General features: G+C 43.3%; 1 protein-coding gene across 2 annotated transcripts; it reads left to right on the top strand.

Moving 5' to 3' along the window:
* The first annotated feature begins 243 nt into the window (after nucleotides 1–243).
* CLDND1 (claudin domain containing 1) lies at nucleotides 244–12,589 on the top strand. Of its 2 annotated transcripts, none has more exons than XM_032098543.1 (7): nucleotides 244–311; nucleotides 683–860; nucleotides 4,533–4,661; nucleotides 4,792–5,086; nucleotides 6,260–6,367; nucleotides 6,741–6,878; nucleotides 6,972–12,589. In XM_032098543.1, the coding sequence occupies exons 4-7, from the start codon at nucleotides 4,798–4,800 to the stop codon at nucleotides 7,190–7,192; spliced, it is 756 nt and encodes a 251-aa protein (XP_031954434.1). In that variant the 5' UTR covers nucleotides 244–311; nucleotides 683–860; nucleotides 4,533–4,661; nucleotides 4,792–4,797; the 3' UTR covers nucleotides 7,193–12,589. The 2 variants fall into 2 exon arrangements, with proteins under 2 accessions (XP_031954434.1, XP_031954433.1); XM_032098542.1 differs by having other exon boundaries at nucleotides 4,521–4,661.
* Nucleotides 12,590–18,882: the final 6,293 nt, after the last annotated feature.

Here is an 18,882-nt window from a genome sequence, read left to right as displayed (position 1 = left end):
AGAGAAACAGAAAAAACTAGAAAGGAGGTTGTAGCCAGGTGGAGATCGGCCTCTTCACCCAGATAACCAGCGACAGGACGAGAGGCCACAGTCCCAAGCTGTGCCGGGGAGGTCCAGGCTGGACATGAGGAGGAATTTCTCCCCAGGACGGCTGATGAGCCATTGGAAAGGGCTGCCCCGTGGGGGCGGGGGCCGGCGCCCGGCGCCTCCGGAAGGGGGCGGCAGAACTACATCGCCCAGCGTGCCCCGCGCGGGCGGGCGCGGCGGGCGGAAGCGAGGCCGGGCCGGGTGCGAGGCGGCGGCGATGGGCGGTGGGTGCCGGGCCGGGCCGGCGCTGAGGGGGACGGGGCTGAGGGGGGAAGCGGGGCTGAGGGCTCGGGGTGCTCCCCTCGGGTTTGCTGCCGGCCCGCGGCTGTCGCCCCCCGCGCGGAGCTGGCGCCTGGGAGGCCCGAGACCCCCAGGGGCGGTCGCGCTCCGTGGGGATGCCCGGCCGGCCCGGCCCGGCCCGGCGCTGGGCTGGTCCTGCAGGGACAGGTTCTCTTGGCCCGAGGGTTTTTCAAGTCATTTCACTTCTCCATCTTACCTTTTTTTTTTCGTTAATGATAGCACTGGGAGATGTCTGTCAAGTAATTTCAGAGTGAAATGATGATGTCCAGCCATTCGGTTTGCTCTCTTCTTGTAGATCACTTGTTGTGAACTGGTGGTGTGGAAGAACCTGAATGAATGGAACAGTCAGGGCAGAAGGGAGGTTTGTGTTTCATGCTCTCGACTGGCCACAGGACACAAACAACACTGTGCCTCTGAAGCCATCTGGAAGCATTGGAGCTGTGTGTCCTGAGCGGCTCTGTGCATCTCTGAAGGTAAGAAAGTGTTTAGTAGTAGTCTTTCCTAACATTTTGTTGCCCTGAATATCGATCGGACGATCCTGTTTGGTGCTGTTGGCAGCCCTCTCCCCTTATTTGCACCCTCTTGTAGGCCTTTTGCCTAATCGCTTTTTGACTGCAAGCATGTTTCCTGAGAGAATGCCAGCCAATGCAGCCGTCCTTTTTTTGTGGTGTCACGTAAAAGGAGTTTCTTGAATGTGGTGGCCCACTGTTAGCTGGAAGGAGTGACAGCAGTAACAAGATAAAAATGCATGGTTTTGTATTCCCTTCTGACATGGTACAGTAACTTCTTACAAAGACTGTCCAGTCTTCAGTCTTAGAGTTGATTTTTCGCCAGAATACTTGCTTTTGTTCTGTTCTCTGTTTTTCTTTCCTGACTCTACTAACTTGCCCCCTTTGTTTTTACCTTCTTTGAAATGCATGCAGTCTAGTCATTCTATTGAGTATTGCTTCCAGTTTGGCCTTTGCCTTCTCTTTTTTGAGCTTTTTTCAAAAATTTTCTTTTTTGAAAATTTAAAAATTTTTATGTGTCTCATGTCTTTTAAAAAGTGAATATAATCGCAGTATCTTGTAAAGCACTTTCGCCTGTTTGCAACCATCTAGTGTCTTAAATTCGTTGCATAGCTTAGTGTCAGCTGCAACTTGTTTGGAATAGCTTCTCCTGTTAGACAGAAATGTGCTGTCAGAGCTATAAGAACAAACCTGTTAAAACAGTGAAGGCTCTTGTTGACAGCCTATGGAGAAAAAGCATTTTTATTTGTTATCAATCTTTGTCTTTATAATTTTATATTTATAATTTATAATTTGGTAGCACTAATGTTATTTTTTCGTAAGCATCTCCTACACGTTGTTCTGCACAGAATCTTTTGCAAAGTGTGGCATTAATCCCATAAACACACAGTGTGTTTCTTCGTGGTCTTCTCCGGTAACTATTTCTTACTGGCTGTCCTCGCTGTTCCCTTTGAGCTCTGCCTGGGGCTGGCAGGATGGTTCTCTCTTTTGAAAGGACACCTCATTTAGGGGGGAGTGTGTCTCCTGTAAATGAAGATGCAGTGGATATGCACAGTGAATGGGCAGGGTAGTCGAGTCTACTCCATTGGCAGGAAAAACTGGTTCAAGCTTTGCATAAAGTGTTGTAGAGTTCTTCATCTTTTCTGTAAGTAGTTGCAGTGTTAGGCAGAAGCATTGAGGGAACCTTTATTGTAAGGAGCTGGGGGTCCACTCTTGCCTTGTCACTGTCCTGTCCATACTGAAAGTCATTTGGGGAAAAATGCCACACAAAGCCGCCCACTAGATTTTGGGGTCTGTAGCCCCCTCGGCTGCTCTCTACCCCTGCCTGCAGTTAGATTACAAGGATTGAAAGTCAGTAGATTGCCATGTCCCTTTTACCAAGTGGATAATGAACACTGGGCAATGCTTTAATTTGCTACTTGGTGATTAAGCCTTCATTTTGCTTATGAACCGTTCTTGGTTGCCAGCTGACATCAACTCTGCCGTGTTCACAGCACACCAGCACACAGAAGGCTGGTCAGAAATGCGTAGTTGTTTTTTAATGGTGATCTAGTAGGGATACTGCCAGCACCAGTGTTCTGCACCTGGCAGCCAGGGATATGTAGCTGAAAGTAAGACTTTTGGGGCACTTCTTTTCTTTCTCTGTGTTCGGTATAAATTTGATAGGGCTTTGTCAGCATTTATATTGAAAGGCAGTGACAGCAGATCAGTGGCCCAATAATGTCCCGGTTACATTCTTTTTCACCAGACACTACTCTGAGGATGGAGCTTGGGGGTTTTTGTGATCCTTCCACCCAGAGAGAGCCCTTTCTAAAGAGAGGAGTCTGTTGCAGAGACAGTTTCTCATGCAGTAGATCGCAATATAGTGGAAAATCCAGACCAGCCTGTTCTGCTGCTTGCTCTGAGAGTGATCTACTCATCTCTGAGCTGAGCTGGGCAGAAGCTTTGGCCCTGGAGGTGCCACTTGCCCTGTTTGCTTCGGGGGCAGTATGTGAAGGGGAAAGGATCCCTCAGTTAGCTCAGTAGGTTGTGAATGGTGGGGTCAGAACTATACAGCAACTTGTTCTTCCTATCCTGTTCATCCCATGTCCTGTGTACCTTGAACAAGATGCTGGGATATCAAAGGAGAGTACAAATACATAAACAGGAATTAAACACTGCACAGAGAATTTGCTTCCAAGTCTGCGCTTAATTCTATGTTTTCTACATAAATAAGCCCAGATACGGTGTGTTCTCCCTCTCAATATTTCTATTAACTTACAAAAGTTTACAGCTTGTAGATTTAAGTACAGTTGTGGTATGCAAACTTGGCAGTATTTTGAATGGGTGTTTCTTGTCAGTTCACCAAAAATCAGTTCTATTCTTTCTCATCACTAAGGATGCCATTCAAGGATGGATATTGCAGAGTGTGTGCCTCATTTAATGTGGAAATGAAGCATAGGAAATGATATGGGAACACATTTCTCCTCCTTGTTAGCCAGTTTCAGACAAATACAGGAGCAGATGGAGGGGAAAAGAAATAAGAATGGTATTGTTAATGGCAAACATTGATGCCTTTGAAATTCCCTTCTTTAATTTGCAACTTGTTTTCTAGTTCAGAATTTCTTACTGACAAGTCTGACTTGAGGCTCTGGTGTTTTTCCTGGTGAATGCTGAGGTTTAAGGCACTTGCTGTTTCCAGTTGCGGTTCATTAGTTGCAAAGAAACTAGACCAAAATATTTTGATCAAAGTATGTGGGAGAAGGGAGGTAGAGCCAGCAGTAGACAAGAGCTGATTAGATAGTCGCTCCTGCCACCAGCCTACCTCTAGCTGCTGAGCTAGTTTCAATTTTTTTTTTTTTCTGGCAAGTGCATCAAGCCTGATTCATAATAATCCATAAATTTAATCAAGCACACAAAGCACGTGAGAACAACTGGCATCCGAGAGGAGTCCTCTGGTGTATTGCAGCCACAGAACATTTCTTGTATTACCAATCACTTGCTCATTAAAGTCATGGTATTGTCATAAGCATAAGCATGTGTGGTATTTGTGTTCTCCCCATGCCTCCTTTGACCGTGAATCTCTGCCATTTGGGGGCATGACCCGACAAAGGAGGGCATAAATGACCCCTAAGAGAGGGACGCGAAGTCCTTGCAGCAGCATATGAAGGCCTTTCAGTTTTGTCACCTTGTTCCCATGGAACAGGGCACCCCTCTGCATTGTTCCCGGTCTCCAAAAAATACCATGGTATGTATTGTGGCATTATTGCAGCATTTATCGTGATTTCCAGATTTGTCTTCCAATGCTTCCTTCATGTTCTGCCTCTAGTGCAAACATTTCTAGTGCTACATTTCTCTCTTCCCTAAAGGCATTCCAGCACCTTGGCATGGCTGCCCTTTGTGAGCAGCCTGGAAGAGCTTTTTCGTCATGCCTGTGGTTCTTATCTTTGCTGTAAACACAAGCTGTGAAAGTCTTATGGGGTGGCAGGCTAAAAATAATTTCCACCCTTGGTAATCTCTTAAGGAAAGATAAGTCTTCTTCCTGGGCGTTGTGGATGGAGTCTCTGACGTTGCCTACAATCAGGATCACAAATGGCAGGGAGCTGTGTCATCTGCTTTGGAGATGAGTTGATGTTGTTCTGTCAGTTGCTGTTTCAGGGAGAGCAGCCAGTGCAGTGTGACTGGGAGAGCACACTCTCCAGGATATTATCCCTACTTGGAACTTGAAGACCCAGTGGATGCTGGCCAGCACTGTAGATTTGCTCAGTGTTCCTTTGATTCTAGCAGGTAGGGAAAGGAAGGCATGCATACCCTGAGGGGGTGTTGCAGAAGGGGGCTGATGCCACGAGTTTGGCACTGCTGGGATAACTTTGTGCTTCCAGAAGCGTTGCTCACTTGTCCCTGTGTCCCCACCCAGGGCGCCATGATGGATAACCGGTTTGCTACCGCGCTGGTGATCGCCTGCGTGCTCAGCCTCATCTCCACCATCTACATGGCAGCCTCCATTGGCACCGACTTCTGGTACGAATACCACACCCTGTCCCCAGCCGAGAATGTGAGTGAAGCTGGTAGAAGCATCTGGGAGGAGTTTGTCAGCAAAGATGCAGATGAGAAGACCTACACAGATGCGCTCTTCAGGTGCAACGGCACGGTTGGACTGTGGCGGAGATGTATCACTGTACCCAAAAACTCTCACTGGTACAGCCCACCAGGTACCTCCGGAGCCATTATCACTTCCCTAGCTTGCCTGGGGTGCTAACTTCCTCAGAACACTTTGTTCCTCCAGAAGGTTTATTTCTAGCTTATGTTTTGGTTGCTTGGTTTTTTAATAAAGACAGTCCAGATTTTTAAAGAGGCAAAGGGCAAAATGGTCTGTGGCTGTCAGTGCTGCAGCTTCTGGTTTTGACACATGATACTTGATCTAAATTTAATCTCACAAGCTTGATTTTTATTTTGCCTCAGCTGTCCAGTTGGGGCTACAATTATAGTTGCTCTCCCAGTTACTGTGTTTAAGGACACATCCTGGGATCCAGCAATGGAATAAAGACACTACTTTATCAAGGAGGCACTTGTTGCTTTTAGCTAGTCATTCACTTTGTTCATCATCACATCAGCACATCCTGGATTCCTTGAATGGATATGGAGTGAAATATTTGTATGATTTTTCAAAATCATTGGAGGATAAAATGTGTGGTAAACAATTATTTTAATTGCTTCAAGGTCGATTTTGGGTACTTACTGTATATGTGAACATCTTCATTTGGAAATCTCTTAAAGATGTACTTTCAGATACATTTCTGGAGGAAAAAAAACATTACATGAAATACTTTTTTTTTTTCCTCTCATGAAAATGCTTATTTTGGAAGACACTTAAACCAGTTCTGCTCAACAGTATTCTCAAAGAAAAATCTGAGGTAGAAATTTAGTATAAAGAAGCAAATCCTTCATATTTAAATAGGCTTTTTATCCCTCTTTTGATTTAACTGTTAGTATGAGACTGTGTTCTGCGTGTGGAGATAAGCACAGTTTAGTTAAGGGACCCCGAACACATGAATATGTGGCAACATAGTTGAGCATCATATGCCACCACATTTCTTTCCCAGTCTGTTACACATGGCGCAGTTCTCTGTGGATAATCCAGGGAAGCTTGAAGATTCTACATGTTGGAATGGTGTCCCTTAGTGTAGTACCTTGTAACAGCCATGCTATGTCAACTACATCATAGGAAAGCATCTACAGATCTGTTTGGAGAGGTAATTTTTGCTCACAAAGGGAACTCAGAGGAGCTTCCTAGCTCAAATCATTGGGAAAGGAGGATTTGAAAGGGGAGAAGGAGGGTTGAGGGAAGACACCTAATGGTAACTTTTTCTTTTTTCCACCCCCAGAAACCGATATGACTACAAACTGCATCAGTTTCTCGCTCTCTGATCAGTTTGTAGAAAAGTACATAGAGCCTGGAAATCACAACAGTGGCACGGATTTGAATCGGACTTGTAAGTGTCTTTCAGTTCTGGCAGATAAGAAAGTAGAATTAAAAAAAGATGTTTCTCAAATACAGTCAACAGCAAGGAAAGCTTCTGTGTCTTGCTCGCCATTTACTGTTTTTTACAGTAGCACAGGCAGTAGGTCAGAAGACATAAATGTGTTAGCAAGGGTTTTGCCTATGAATTTTTTGCACAGGAATTTTTGAGTTAACAAATTAAGTTCTTTATGCTTCAATGGAGTCTTTGGTCCTCTTTAGCTATGAATGTGGAATGTCTGATGAAGCAGAAACAGCAGGGTAGAAGGGAATGTAAGATGGTGGGAGGAGATCTGTTTTTAGCACACCTTCAGCAAACTTGAGATGTGTGTTTCTTTCACATACAGATCTCTGGCGATTGCAGTTTCTCCTGCCCTTTGTCAGCATCGGCCTCATGTGCTTTGGGGCTCTGATTGGGCTCTGTGCTTGTGCCTGTCGCAGCCTTTACCCGGCCATTGCCACTGGAGTCCTGCATTTCCTAGCAGGTAAGTGTCCCGCCATCCTCCTCCAGAAGCTGAGAGTACCCCCTGGAGCACTCCATGGGTGAGCTCACTGTGCTTTGCTGCTTCCTTCCCCAGGGCTGTGTACACTGGGCCTCGTTGGCTGCTATGTAGCTGGGATTGAGCTGCTCCATAGGAAGCTGCCTCTGCCAGAGGATGTGAGGGGTGAATTCGGCTGGTCCTTCTGCCTCGCCTGTGTGTCCGCACCTTTGCAGTTCATGGCAGCTGCTCTTTTCATCTGGGCAGCTCGCACCAACAGGAAGGAATTCACCCTCCTGAAAGCCTACCGTGTGGCATGAGTGCTGCTACTGCAGTCTGGGGTTTCCATGTTAGAGCCTCTTCTCCCCAGCCCTTACTACTTTTTTCTTTTAGTCAGAATTTTATCATGTACTGCATGCTTCTTGCCAGTCGACAATTTAGCCTGCAGGCCCTGAAGACAAAGACCTCTGGGCTAAATGACCAAACCCTGCCAGAAGTCTGCAGAACTTTAACAGGTTTTTTAATTGGGTTTTTTTAAGAATTGTTATTATTTTTTAAACTACATTTGGTTGTTGACAGTTCCCCTTAGTTAGGTGTACAGGCCCCTTCCTAATTTTATTACCCTGTCAGCCTGGAGAAAATAGAAGTGGTGTTGTGAGGTGGAAGAGAGATAGGAAAAGGTGCAGGTATGCAAGAATGGGAACTTCAATGCACAAATAATACATAATGAGGAGCTGTCTGCCATGTGACTGAAGCTGGCAGTACCTACAGGGAGCACCCGAGAGACATGGGGGAATTCAGAAACCTCTGTTAAGAAAATACTGTAGCTAAATCAGTCTGTAGCTCAGATCTGGGTCTCCTATTGTCACTAGTTTGCTGTGTTTTGTGGCATCTGCCAAAACAGCTGGAGGGAGAGCAGGCAGCTGTGGCAGTGCCTGTACAGCACACCCTCCTGAATGCACACTGTGCACTTGCTTCTGCCAAGGAGTAGGATAAGATGGCCCTCATGGAGCTCTGTCCTGCTGTAGCTCCACTGCTTCCAGGACCCAGGCTAGTTTGGTATCTGCACTACATGTGATTGTGCACTCTACTCTTAATTTGTGGTGCTTTTGCTTGATGTGGAATAAGGCTTCTCTTTTGTTGAAAAGTACTTCATCACAAGTTTTTTGGTTTTAATTTGGTTTAGTGTATGTGTGTATATGTACATATATAAACTTAACTTTTTTTAAACCTCACCTGTTTATCCTTTATAGCACACAACAGGGTTTTTTTAAAAAGTGCTGTTCTTTCCCCATCTTGTTTAAGTTAAATAATAATAATAATAATAATAATAATAATAATAATAATAATAAAGACTCAGAAATTTTCAGCTTTGCATGAATCTGATGGGAGGGTAAGGGAATGATCTAGAGCTGATTTTACTTGGGGAAAGAGGAGCCAGTGTCTAGATCATTCTCTCTTTTCATGGAAGTATCACCAGAAACCATGACATTAGATTGGATTTTTTTAAATGAAATTCTTGGACTCCTGCTAACTTTAAATTTTTTCCTGCTCATCACTGGTGGTCACAACAGCCCATAATTTCTAATTAATTCAAAAATGTTATATTTATTCTAAATCACTGCCACTCTAGCCAGACTGGGTTACATGTCATATCTAGGAAACAATGTTCCAAGACTAAACTGTTTAATTCTGAGGCCTTAGCTCACCTTGTTTCCTTACTTCATGCTTAATAAAAGAAGTATGCCTTAGGAGAAGTAATTCCTGACAAAACAAGTGATGGCAAGGATTCTGTGGGACTCTGGTGATGAGAATGATACAGAAATAGGCATTTTTATCTCATGGCTGTTTTTCTGTTGTGTTTTGTGCCTTTGTGCTTTTTTTTTCCTAGTAGGTGTTTCTACCCAAGCTATGTTTGCTGGATCAGCAAATAGCCCTAGTCATGATTTCCCTGAAGATCAGATATAACTGCTTGTGTAATTTCTTTTATTTTTTCTCTCGAGTGTGTGATAGGCTTCTTCTATTATCATTCTTGGAATCTTTACGAAGTAAAACAGAGATGATGATGAAAACCAGAGTCACTGAAAAAGCAGTGGCAGGCCATTCAAGATAATCCTCTTTCTCCTGCTGTTGAGTAGTTTTTTATTTTCGTCCTTAAACAGCCCCTTTCTCTCCCTATGGTGTCTGGGCTATTTGTAACCTCGTGAGAGGGGATGTGGTACTTTTGTGCAGTATCTGAGAGTAAATGAAAATCCGTGCTGCCTGATCTGTATGATAAGGTGCTTTTTCAGAGTAATTATCCTGACTTAGATAGATAAGGCCTAACTGCTCAGCTTGTCATGTTCCTCATTTGCTAGAATTACTAGGGCATGCAAGCCTCATCTTGGGTCAAAAGGACTGAAGTTGCTGTTCTGCAGTTTGAGAGGAAACACTGCTGCTGATTTTATCTAGTACAGTTTATGAGTTTTTTTTCCTTTTTTTTTTCAGGAGCTGGCAGAATATTTGTTTTATGTGATTTTAATCTGAGCAATGGAAATCCTGTGCCCTCACTCTCCTCTTGTATGGGACACTTATTTTTCTGAAGTGTAAATCTCAGTTGTCAAATATTGACTTTCTTGCCTCCAAAAGAAGAAATGTAATAGGGAGAAAAGGGGATGTTAGAGGTGCTGTCAGTCCTTTCTTCATCATTTTAAATACCAGCAAAACCAAGATTGCCTGCTTGTGTCTATGCCTGAGACAAATGTTTCTGGTTTTCTCTGCCCAGAAATGAAGAAAAGAGGCTTTAATTGAGTCTTGATTTGGACCATTTTAACTAAAATGAGGGTCACCTTTCAGATTTGGTGGGGTTTTTTTCTGTTTTGCCCTTGTGTAAAGTTTTCTTCATCAGAGTGGATCTTGGTGAGAGGCAAATCTCACCCAGAAAGAGGGCTGGCCCTCTCTGTTTGGGGTGGGGGATCTGTGTATCAGTATTCTGCTTTGTAAATGTGTGTTTCGCTCAAGGTGAGCAAAAGGGAGCAAGAAGAGTTCTTGGACTGCTGGCTTGGGTCCACTAAATGGCATTGGTTGACAGAACAACAGAGGAGATACTGAGGATGGAGTAATTCTGTAAAAGAGGTGATTAAACACATTAACAAATAATGAGAGACCCCAAGTGTGTGACGCAGGCTCTTCACACTGACAGAGCCTCATGCCTTGTTCAGAGGCTGCATTCAAGAGGAGCTTGAAGCGTGTGTGTGTCTTTGTGGTCACATACATGTGTGCAAATGCAGACACCCTTGCTCAAAAAACTGAGGAGTGCTTCAGCTTGGGAAGATAAAAGGCTGTATTTGTATTTCTCAGTATTTTGTGGTCTGGCCGTGCAGTATGTTTGCTGATACTGGTTCAGTGCTGAAGGTAGGGATGAGGCAGATACAGTTAGATGAAAACAGGTGAAGAAAGGGGGTGTTGTGGGTCTGTGTGCACAGGGAAAATGGCACACATCTCTAACACTTGTATGTGCCGGTGCAAGTGAAGAGAAGGAATATCAAAGGAAAAGGAGAAACGGGGAATCTGGACTGAGCGTGAAAACTGAGGACTCTTGGCACTACATGTGAGCAAGCTCCCAGAACTCCAGCATGAATTCCCCACATGGTATTTCATAGCCAGGATAGCAAAGGCCAACTGCTCCTGTATCACTCACAGCTCCATCACAGTGGTGGCTTAAGTGGGTGAATTGTCCTCTTGTGCTTATGAGAAGCTCCTAAACATTCTGTCCCCCAAATCTGAGGTCAGCAAGCTGCATTTCAAACATGCTGCTTATGACACTGTTTCTTCCTCACAGGCTTGGGTTTGTTTTCCTGCTGACTCTGTGAAACCTCTGGGAAAGCAGGACTAGCAGAAACTTTCACAGATCAATAAAGTTTTTAGTCTAGGTAGCAGCCTCTTATTTTCTTTCTTCAGATGGATGTTCTCCCCATTCTCTTCCCATGCTCCAGTAGTTCTGAGAAGGGACTGATAAATGAAGCTGCAAAGAGGGGGTTTATTGTGTCTGTAAGGACAGCTCCTGCTGGTGTTAGAGATGGCTGAAAATAGAATAGTCAATCCCACTTCCTTGCTTTAATAAAAGAGTAAGGAAAAAGAAGTATAGAGCAGACACAAAAGATTGGTTTGTTGTGTAAAGGGGACAGTTTGCCATGTACAAAAGTAAAGATACATTTTGAGTGCAAGTGGCTGAAGATGATGCAAGAGTCACTTTTAAATCTTGTCATGCCAGAAACTATGTGTCTTGTTCTGCTTTTCCTTCTGGATCATGCTGGCCAGGTGATCCTTTCCTCAGAGAAGGTCTGTTGCAGTCTTTTTGCTATGGTGATAGTGAATGCCTCCTCTCTGTCATCTAAAACGCTCTGAAGTATTTTTTTGAGGAAGGTGTTTGGATTTTGGGCTGGTTATTTTGTTTTGTTTTGTTCTGATTTTTGCCACTTAGGCCTGGCACCAAGTTATGTACCAGCTTGCAGTCAGTCTCTTGCAGTATTGTTCTGTGATTCAAAGCAATGACTTCTGAAAAGCTCTTTCCTACTCTCCAGCATTGTGTGTCCTCAGCCAGCACCTGTTATTCAAAGAAAAATTCTGAAATGTCAGCAGCTTGTTATCATTACATCTCAGACTGACTATCCAGCCCTATTTGTGTGTATTTCCTGCTTGAGTGAATTCTATGTCTGAACAGAGAGGATAACATCTTGAAGCTGCTTTTTTTTTTCTCATTACCTCAGGAATAGCTGGAGTTTGTGCTGTAGAACTTCTTTATAAACTGGTTTCAGATAGGAAAGGATCAAAAGTTTGCATGTTTGCTGTTAACTTTTCTATTGCTGTAGAATATTGTCCTGTGTTTTTAAACCATGGCTTTCAGGACTACGGAGTGCCAAGTGAAGCCTATGTTCAATTCATGGTTCAGATACATGGCAGTGGAACAGTAGATTCTCCATAACTGGAAGATTGCATAGGTGTCTGGATATAGCAATAACAGCCACATGCAAAATTAACATTTAACAAGCACTTGTCTGCCTACTGATACAGACCAAGCCTTTATAAAAACCAATGAGCACTGAAAAAACCTGAAACTAATAATATATTCCACCCCCTTGTCTCCTCCTTCCTTCTAAATTTACCCCTCTTAAAAATAGCCATAGGGACAGTGTTTTATTTATTCCTCAGGTTAGAGCCATGAGTGTCAGATGTCTCTGCTCCATGCTTTCTGTGTACAGACAAAGCTAAAGATGATGGTGACCATGACAATACCTTTGTGAATTCCCTGAGAACCTTATTTTCAGAGACTTTGCCTGTGAAAAACGTGTATAAGAGCACCAAAGGTGGCCACCTGAAGTGTTTACACTAATGTTGATTTCATTGTTGATTGAATCCACCGGTTGATCACCAAGTTGGTGTGTTTTGGAGCACTGGCTGGGTGAGAGCAGGAGTGTGCTGGACTGGCATTGCAGAGTAGGTACTAATTTTCTGTGGTGCCTCAGCTTTGCCAGAGCCTTCCTGCATGCTGGTGTTTCAGATAGCAGATGCTGGAGAACTGGTTCCACAGCCTTTCCAAATCTTTCCTGGGTCTCTCCCTTACCCCATTGCTAATTCCCTATTTTAAACAAACTGCTTGTGTGGGTGATTCATTTCTCCAGCCCTCATAAAATTGCTTTGATTACAAAAGGGGTAGAGTTCTTCTTCCCCACAAATCACTTCTGCTTTCTGAATGCTTTCTGGGGCTGTAGCAGTAGTTTCTTCTGCAAACAGATCCCTTTTGTCTTGTGCTGAAGTGACCCATTCAACCAGCGGCTTTGATTTGCATTTTGATGTTTACTTCCACACAAAACAACAGCAGCAGTGGTGCAAAACCACGGTTTCTGCCCAGTGCTGGGACTGGTTGGGTTCACTAAAGGTCTTGGAGTTCTGGAAGGTGGTTACCCATCCACAAATGATGAGGATGTCGCAAGTGGTGTCAGTAGCAGGATGGTGCTGGCAGAGGCACCCCAGTGTCCCAGTGCAGAACGGGGAGGCGAGGCAGGAGAAGCTGCTGAGCTGGCTCAGGCTGCAGTGGGAAGTGAGCAGCCCTGGAGAGTGCGTCCCAGGCTCTGGAGCAGCTTCACCATTCTGCTTGAGCCACCGCAGACCTGCGCGGGAGCAGCGCTGGGACAGCTCTATCAGTGGTGTGAGGGACAGCATGAACACGCTCTGGGATTTCCTCTGCGTCGTGGGGCTTGAAGGGGAGGCTGCAGCAGCCAGGGCTGTCCTCTGCCGGGAGCACAAGGAAGTGTGCAGCATTATGGGCAGAGGAAGCCAAACCTGTTCTGCAGGAGATAAGTGTGCTTTACCTTCAGCCGCCTTTGTGAACTGACAGGAGTGGCATCATCCGGGTGGCAAACTTGTTACTGCCATTCTGTGTCTCCTTGCTTCCTTCTCCCAGCTCCCGAATCTCCCCTCACTGATTCTCCCCTCTTTGTTCTCTCTCTTTCACCACAATATATGAACTAGTTACTCACTTCAGAGGCACTTTGGGCCATCCTTGGAGGACCTTAAATTTGTCCACATCCCTATTCCACAACCATCTGGGTGCGTCTGGAAGCCTAAAACCAGCTAATTGGAAATGTGAGGCAGAGGGACGTGTTGGGGCATGCAACTACAGCCACTGGCACTCAATTTAACATGGCCTGAATGCTGTTGGCTCTGCCTGCCAGGTGCTCATTTTACAGTTTAAACTCTCTGCATCCAGTGTTTACACAATGAGAAATAAGAGCTTAATTTGCAGTAAAAGATTTGCATTGTACAGTCCAGGCTCTCTACTTCTGTTACGCTCCCTGCTCTGGGTCATCTTTACCCCAGGAGATGCCAGTAGGGAGCCTTTAGCTTCTTGATCCATGGACATTGTTGCTGTTCAAACAGGCTGTCAAGGAACCAGAGATCAGCTGATGGAGCACTACAGAAAACTGCCATGGTGGTGTCATACATAATACAAAGATTCTGGTCTACAGATAAAGACAGTACATGTGGAATTTTTTTCCCCTGTTTTCAGAGGCTGTATCATATGTTTAGCTTGGGTTTTTCCTGTTGCCAGTCATTTTTAGATTAACTGGTAGAGTTTCTAGAAATTATGGGAGTCACCTTTGTCTTCTTACTGGAAAGGAATATTTCCAACAAAGATGTCGTGGATTTCAAGCGCCCAACTTAATGAAAAATTATGAGGGTCAGCTGAAGCAGTGAGAAGTAAGTGGACAAAGAAAGTAATTGAAAATGAAGATTCAGAAAGTTGAATTTCAGACAAAAATAATGTTTTCTGTAGGTTTCCTATTCTGGGGCATAGTAAATTGGGATACGTATAAAAGATGCAGGAAATAATTGTTCTTCACTTGACCACGTTCAGCCTTAGCTGGTGTGTGTTGAAGCTGTAAGTCAGCTGGGGGTATCCCAAGAGGAGTGAACATCACCTCTAGAACTTTTAGAAACCATAACCTACAAGATAGGGAGTGACAGAGCCATTATGTTGAAGGAAGGACTCTTTGGGTGGGCCAGGTGATTTTTTTTAACAAAGGAAATTGATACAGAGTTTCAATTGCTGGGAGTTGTCCACATCCACTGGTGAGAGGACAGGAGGTAACCAGCTTAGTCTGTAGTAAAGGAGAACTAAGCTGAGGGACAGAAAAAGCCATCTCAGTCTTGGCGTGCTTGGTTCTGGCTGGATGATTATTTGTCCTTTCAGCCCTACATTGTTCCTCATCCAAGCTATCTTCAGGAAAATGCATCACCTACCCAAGAGCTCATCTACTGAGTGTTACCAAGAGACACCATTTCTGAGGGACTTTATTTATTCTGTCACAGAATTATTTGCGAAATACAAATACCAAAACTGCTAATTGAACATGGACCCTCAAATGAGTGTTGTGAAATTTGGCAATGATTCAATTACTTATTTTACCTGAGACACTGGCTCAGGATGCGTTCCAAAAAGTCACTTATATAGGTGTTTCCTAAAATTTTAGTTTGTTGTATTTGTTCAAGATGTGTTTAGTTTGGGGCTTGCTTAATCTGGTTTCTCAGTGAGACAAACCTGAGGAAACTAGGATGTCTATGTATTTATGTGTAGTGGTTTCTAAACCATGGCACTATGATTGTTGTCCTTCCTTCCTGTTCAGAATTTATTAGCCAGTTCAAGCCAGAGATGATGAAATACTGGTTTTGTTTCTTGTAAAGGAACTTTGTGGAGGACGGGACACTGTTAATGCCTCTATTGAAGGTGCCATTGCCATCTGAGTGCTTACTAAGATGTTCCAAGCAGAATAATCATTTGTCTAGATGACAGTTCATGGTTTTCTTACCCTTCTTTTTTAATCACTGATGTCACTGTTATACGATGAATGAGAGGTACTAGGTATCAAGACTTTTTTAGGTGATTTTGTGAAACGTGAAAGAAATGCACTGGGGTTTGCTCTCCTGGATTTAGAACAAGCAAAAGACTAGCCTTGAAATCCTGCAGACATTTGAGTGATGTCATGCAGATCTGGTCTGTAAAATTCCCAGTAACTGATATGTAACTGTTTGGAACCTTGGTGCAGCATTCTAAGAAAGTCTGTCACTTGGTGTAATGAAGAACCTCCGTTTGACTCTACAGGATACATCTCACCATATTCTTGTCTCATTTATGGCATTTCCTGTAGGGCTGAAATGAGACCACACATTATTTGTAGCCCGGAACTGCTGTTTTTTAGGCATTGCTGGAGTAGTTCATAGGGAGTTACATTAAAAATTTGTCATAAATAGCAGAATAAGGGCAGATGTTTGATATGCAGTGAGATGTCTTTTTGATGTTTGTTATGCTGAGTCAGGCTGAAATGAAAGTGATCAAAGGAAAGCATCAGAAATTAGAGGTGATGCAGAACTAGACAAAAGTAAAATTTGGAAAATAAGTCTGAACTGTAAATAATGAAGCTGATATTCCTTCTGCCCTTGCAGGAGAGCAAACAGCTTCATATTAGTGAAGCAGTCATACGTGTTCTGAGATAGTATTCTTCTTGAGCTTGTTCACACAGGAGTACTCATCAGCAGTTTCCCCACAAACTTCTTTGGAATTTACTTTGGAATTTTGTGACTGAATATTACGTTTGTTAAGCAAGATGTCTTTGTTAGACATTCCTCTTCATTGTCATAAATTTCTAAGACAGATTTTTCTTTCAAATAGGAAATAACTTGCTTCTCATCATAATGTTCTAACAGTAGATTCTGCCCTATCTGAAGTCAGTGTGTGCTTCATTCTTGAGCTCCCCTTTGTTCTCTGTATCTTTATTTTTTAATGAAAATTCTTTCTAATGTGTGACTGACTTCTCTCAGATGAGTCCTTTGAACTGTTTCCAGCTCTGTTATCAAAAGATGCACAAATCTTCTCATAGTGACAAAATTTAACAAACAAGAGGAGAACATTAAAATCATGAGCAGGTAAGCCCACAGAGAGAAGAGCTGGTCCAACTGGAAATAATCAAATTTGAAGAGAGTTTCTAGCATCTCAATGCCACAAAGTGGTGGGCACTTTGGGTCTATGACGCTGATGTAGTAGGTCTCATATTAAAAACTTAGAAGGAAATGCTGTGAGTTCAATTCTGGTATAACCAGATCACACACTTAAGGGTTTTAAATAAAATTTCAAGATTTTAGTGTTAGATGGTAATTTTGTTTCAACATACTGCCCTACATTTTATAGAAAAATTAAGGAGAAGCTTTCGGCCTTTGTTGCTTGCCTCGACTCTGCGGTATAGGGAATTTGTTTTGAAACTATGTTGTGGTTTTCAGTTCATGGGGTTTGCTTTGCTTTGAGGTTTTCTTTGTTTTTGAGACAAAGAAAATCTTAGTAAGAGAACTGTCTCCCCAGAGATCACTGCATCAACACATTTAATCTCTAGGATTACATTGCTTTGTAGATTGTCAGACTGCTTCAAGGTTGACAAATTTACTTTGTCTAAGGCATTATCCTATGAAGACTTACAAAAATATTAGATGAAGGGAAAGTGTCAGCCAGTTGAACACTTCCAATCCCTACTTTTTCACAAAGCATGTTAATATCAGGCTTCCAGTTAAAGCTCGGTATGATGGTACAGAGATAAGTGAGCAAATAGCACAACAGAGCCTTGAATATACAAGTTAAAGTAAACACACAAGTACACAATTACAGCCATGGGCAAAATATCAGTCTTGGCACTTCTCACCACATGTAGGTAGTATGAAATGCAAATTCAGAAATTTTCTTATACTAGCCAAGTACAATAATTGTAGCCAGAAAAGGTCTGCAGAAAAGAAAAGGAAAGAAATATTTTCTTTCAAAGAAAATAAGATGTGACTCAGAAAACAATATTTTGGTCATATCTGGCATTAACATAAGCTGATAAGCAAAAATTAATTCGGCAGTAGTCTCAGAAAAAATACTCTCTATGAACAGTAAACAAAGCACCAAACACATAATTTGGCAGTGGTTGGAATGTGTGAAGACGTGCTCAGCGCTGTGCAAGAGAGGATAGCAAACTTGCCAAGCCAAATTTAAACGAAACAGTGGCCTAACTATCGTTCTGCCAGGGAAAGCCAAACTGCAATGCCAAGGAAAATAGAAAGGTTAAACTATCAGGGAATATAGTGATTACTGAGAAATATGTTTTGATTGATGGATGTATTTATTTACAGTTAAACTTGCTAAACAAGTGGCAAGGGATGCCCTCAGTAGATCTACAGACAAAACAATTGCTACTGGAAGAGCATGCATGTGATTTTGGCTTCTCTCTAGCAAAACTGCGGAAAAATGTAATGTTTTGGAAACAAAACAAGTAACATTTTCTGGATAAGTTACTCCAAGAATTAGACTGCTTGTGTCACTCAGTCCAGCAGAGCTTGATGGAATTCTGTTTGAAGAAAAAACCCTACAATAAGCTGTATTTCTAAAGTAATAGTAGAAATTGGCAAATAGACAGAATCCTTGTACTGAAGTACATAAAGCCAAGGAACCAACTGACCAGTCAGCCTTGCCTCAGTCCCTGGCAAGGTAATGGAGCGCCTCGCTCTGGAGACATCTCTATTCACATGGTGAGAAGAAGATCGGGAGTAGTCAGCATGGATTCACTAAAGGTAAATCACGCTTGACCAACCCAATTGTGTTCTACAATGAAGCAATTACCTGGGTGGGTGAGGGGACAGCAGTGGATATTGTCCACCTCCACTTCAGCAAGGCTTTTGATACTGTCTCTCACAGCATCCTCATAGGCAAACTCAGGAAGTGTGGACTGGATGAGGGCACAGGGAGGTGGATGGAGAACTGGCTGAACAGCAGATCCCAGAGGGTCGTAATCAGTGGCACAGGGTCTAATTGGAGGTCCCTAGAGGTTTCCCCCAAGGTTCAATACTGGGCCTAGTATTGTTTAACTTTTCCATCAGTGACTTGGGTGAAGGGGCAGAGGCCTCCTCAGCAAGTTCACTGATGACACAAAGCTGGGAGGAGTGGCCAATACCCCAGAGGGCTGTGCAGACCTCGACAGGTTGGCAAGATGGGCAGAAAGTCCCCACAAAAATGCCCATGTCAGGAGCTCTTGTCGTACTGTAATATGCTGCCTGCCCAACAGAGGAATTTGAGAACCAATAAATATCTGTATGCCCAATCCAACAGAAGTAGGAGTAAATATCAATGGAGTTGCCTCTGAGCTAATTTCCAGGCAGAAGCCAGAGAGAACCTGTGAGTAGGCAAAGACGTGGCACAAGTTTTACTAGTGTTCACACTCATTCTTCTGCCTGGAGAAAAGAGAAGCCTCTTCTTCTCATGTGTCCCAAGTTATCACTATGGATTGAGTGTCCAATATAGCTTCACTTATGAAGATCCTGAAACCTTCAATAATTCTCGTGTCAGAAAGTTCAGGAGCTGATTGCAACACATATCAGCTGTTCAGAATGACAAGAATGCCTTCAGGCAGAGATGGATGCTGCTTACTGTGCAAATATGACAGCGGTAGAG

Source organism: Corvus moneduloides, chromosome 2 (genome assembly GCF_009650955.1).
Source record: "Corvus moneduloides isolate bCorMon1 chromosome 2, bCorMon1.pri, whole genome shotgun sequence".
Taxonomy (NCBI): Eukaryota; Metazoa; Chordata; class Aves; order Passeriformes; family Corvidae; genus Corvus; species Corvus moneduloides.
Note: the sequence above shows the minus strand (reverse complement) of the source record. Positions and strands in the feature narration are given on the sequence as shown.

Bases quoted from the DNA above. Each gene is read 5' to 3' on its own strand.
- CLDND1 (XM_032098543.1), top strand. From the start codon at position 4,798: ATGATGGATAACCGGTTTGCTACCGCGCTGGTGATCGCCTGCGTGCTC. The intron at 5,087-6,259 runs GTACCTCCGGAG...TTCCACCCCCAG, and splicing joins TCACTGGTACAGCCCACCAG to AAACCGATATGACTACAAAC. The intron at 6,879-6,971 runs GTAAGTGTCCCG...TTCCTTCCCCAG, and splicing joins AGTCCTGCATTTCCTAGCAG to GGCTGTGTACACTGGGCCTC.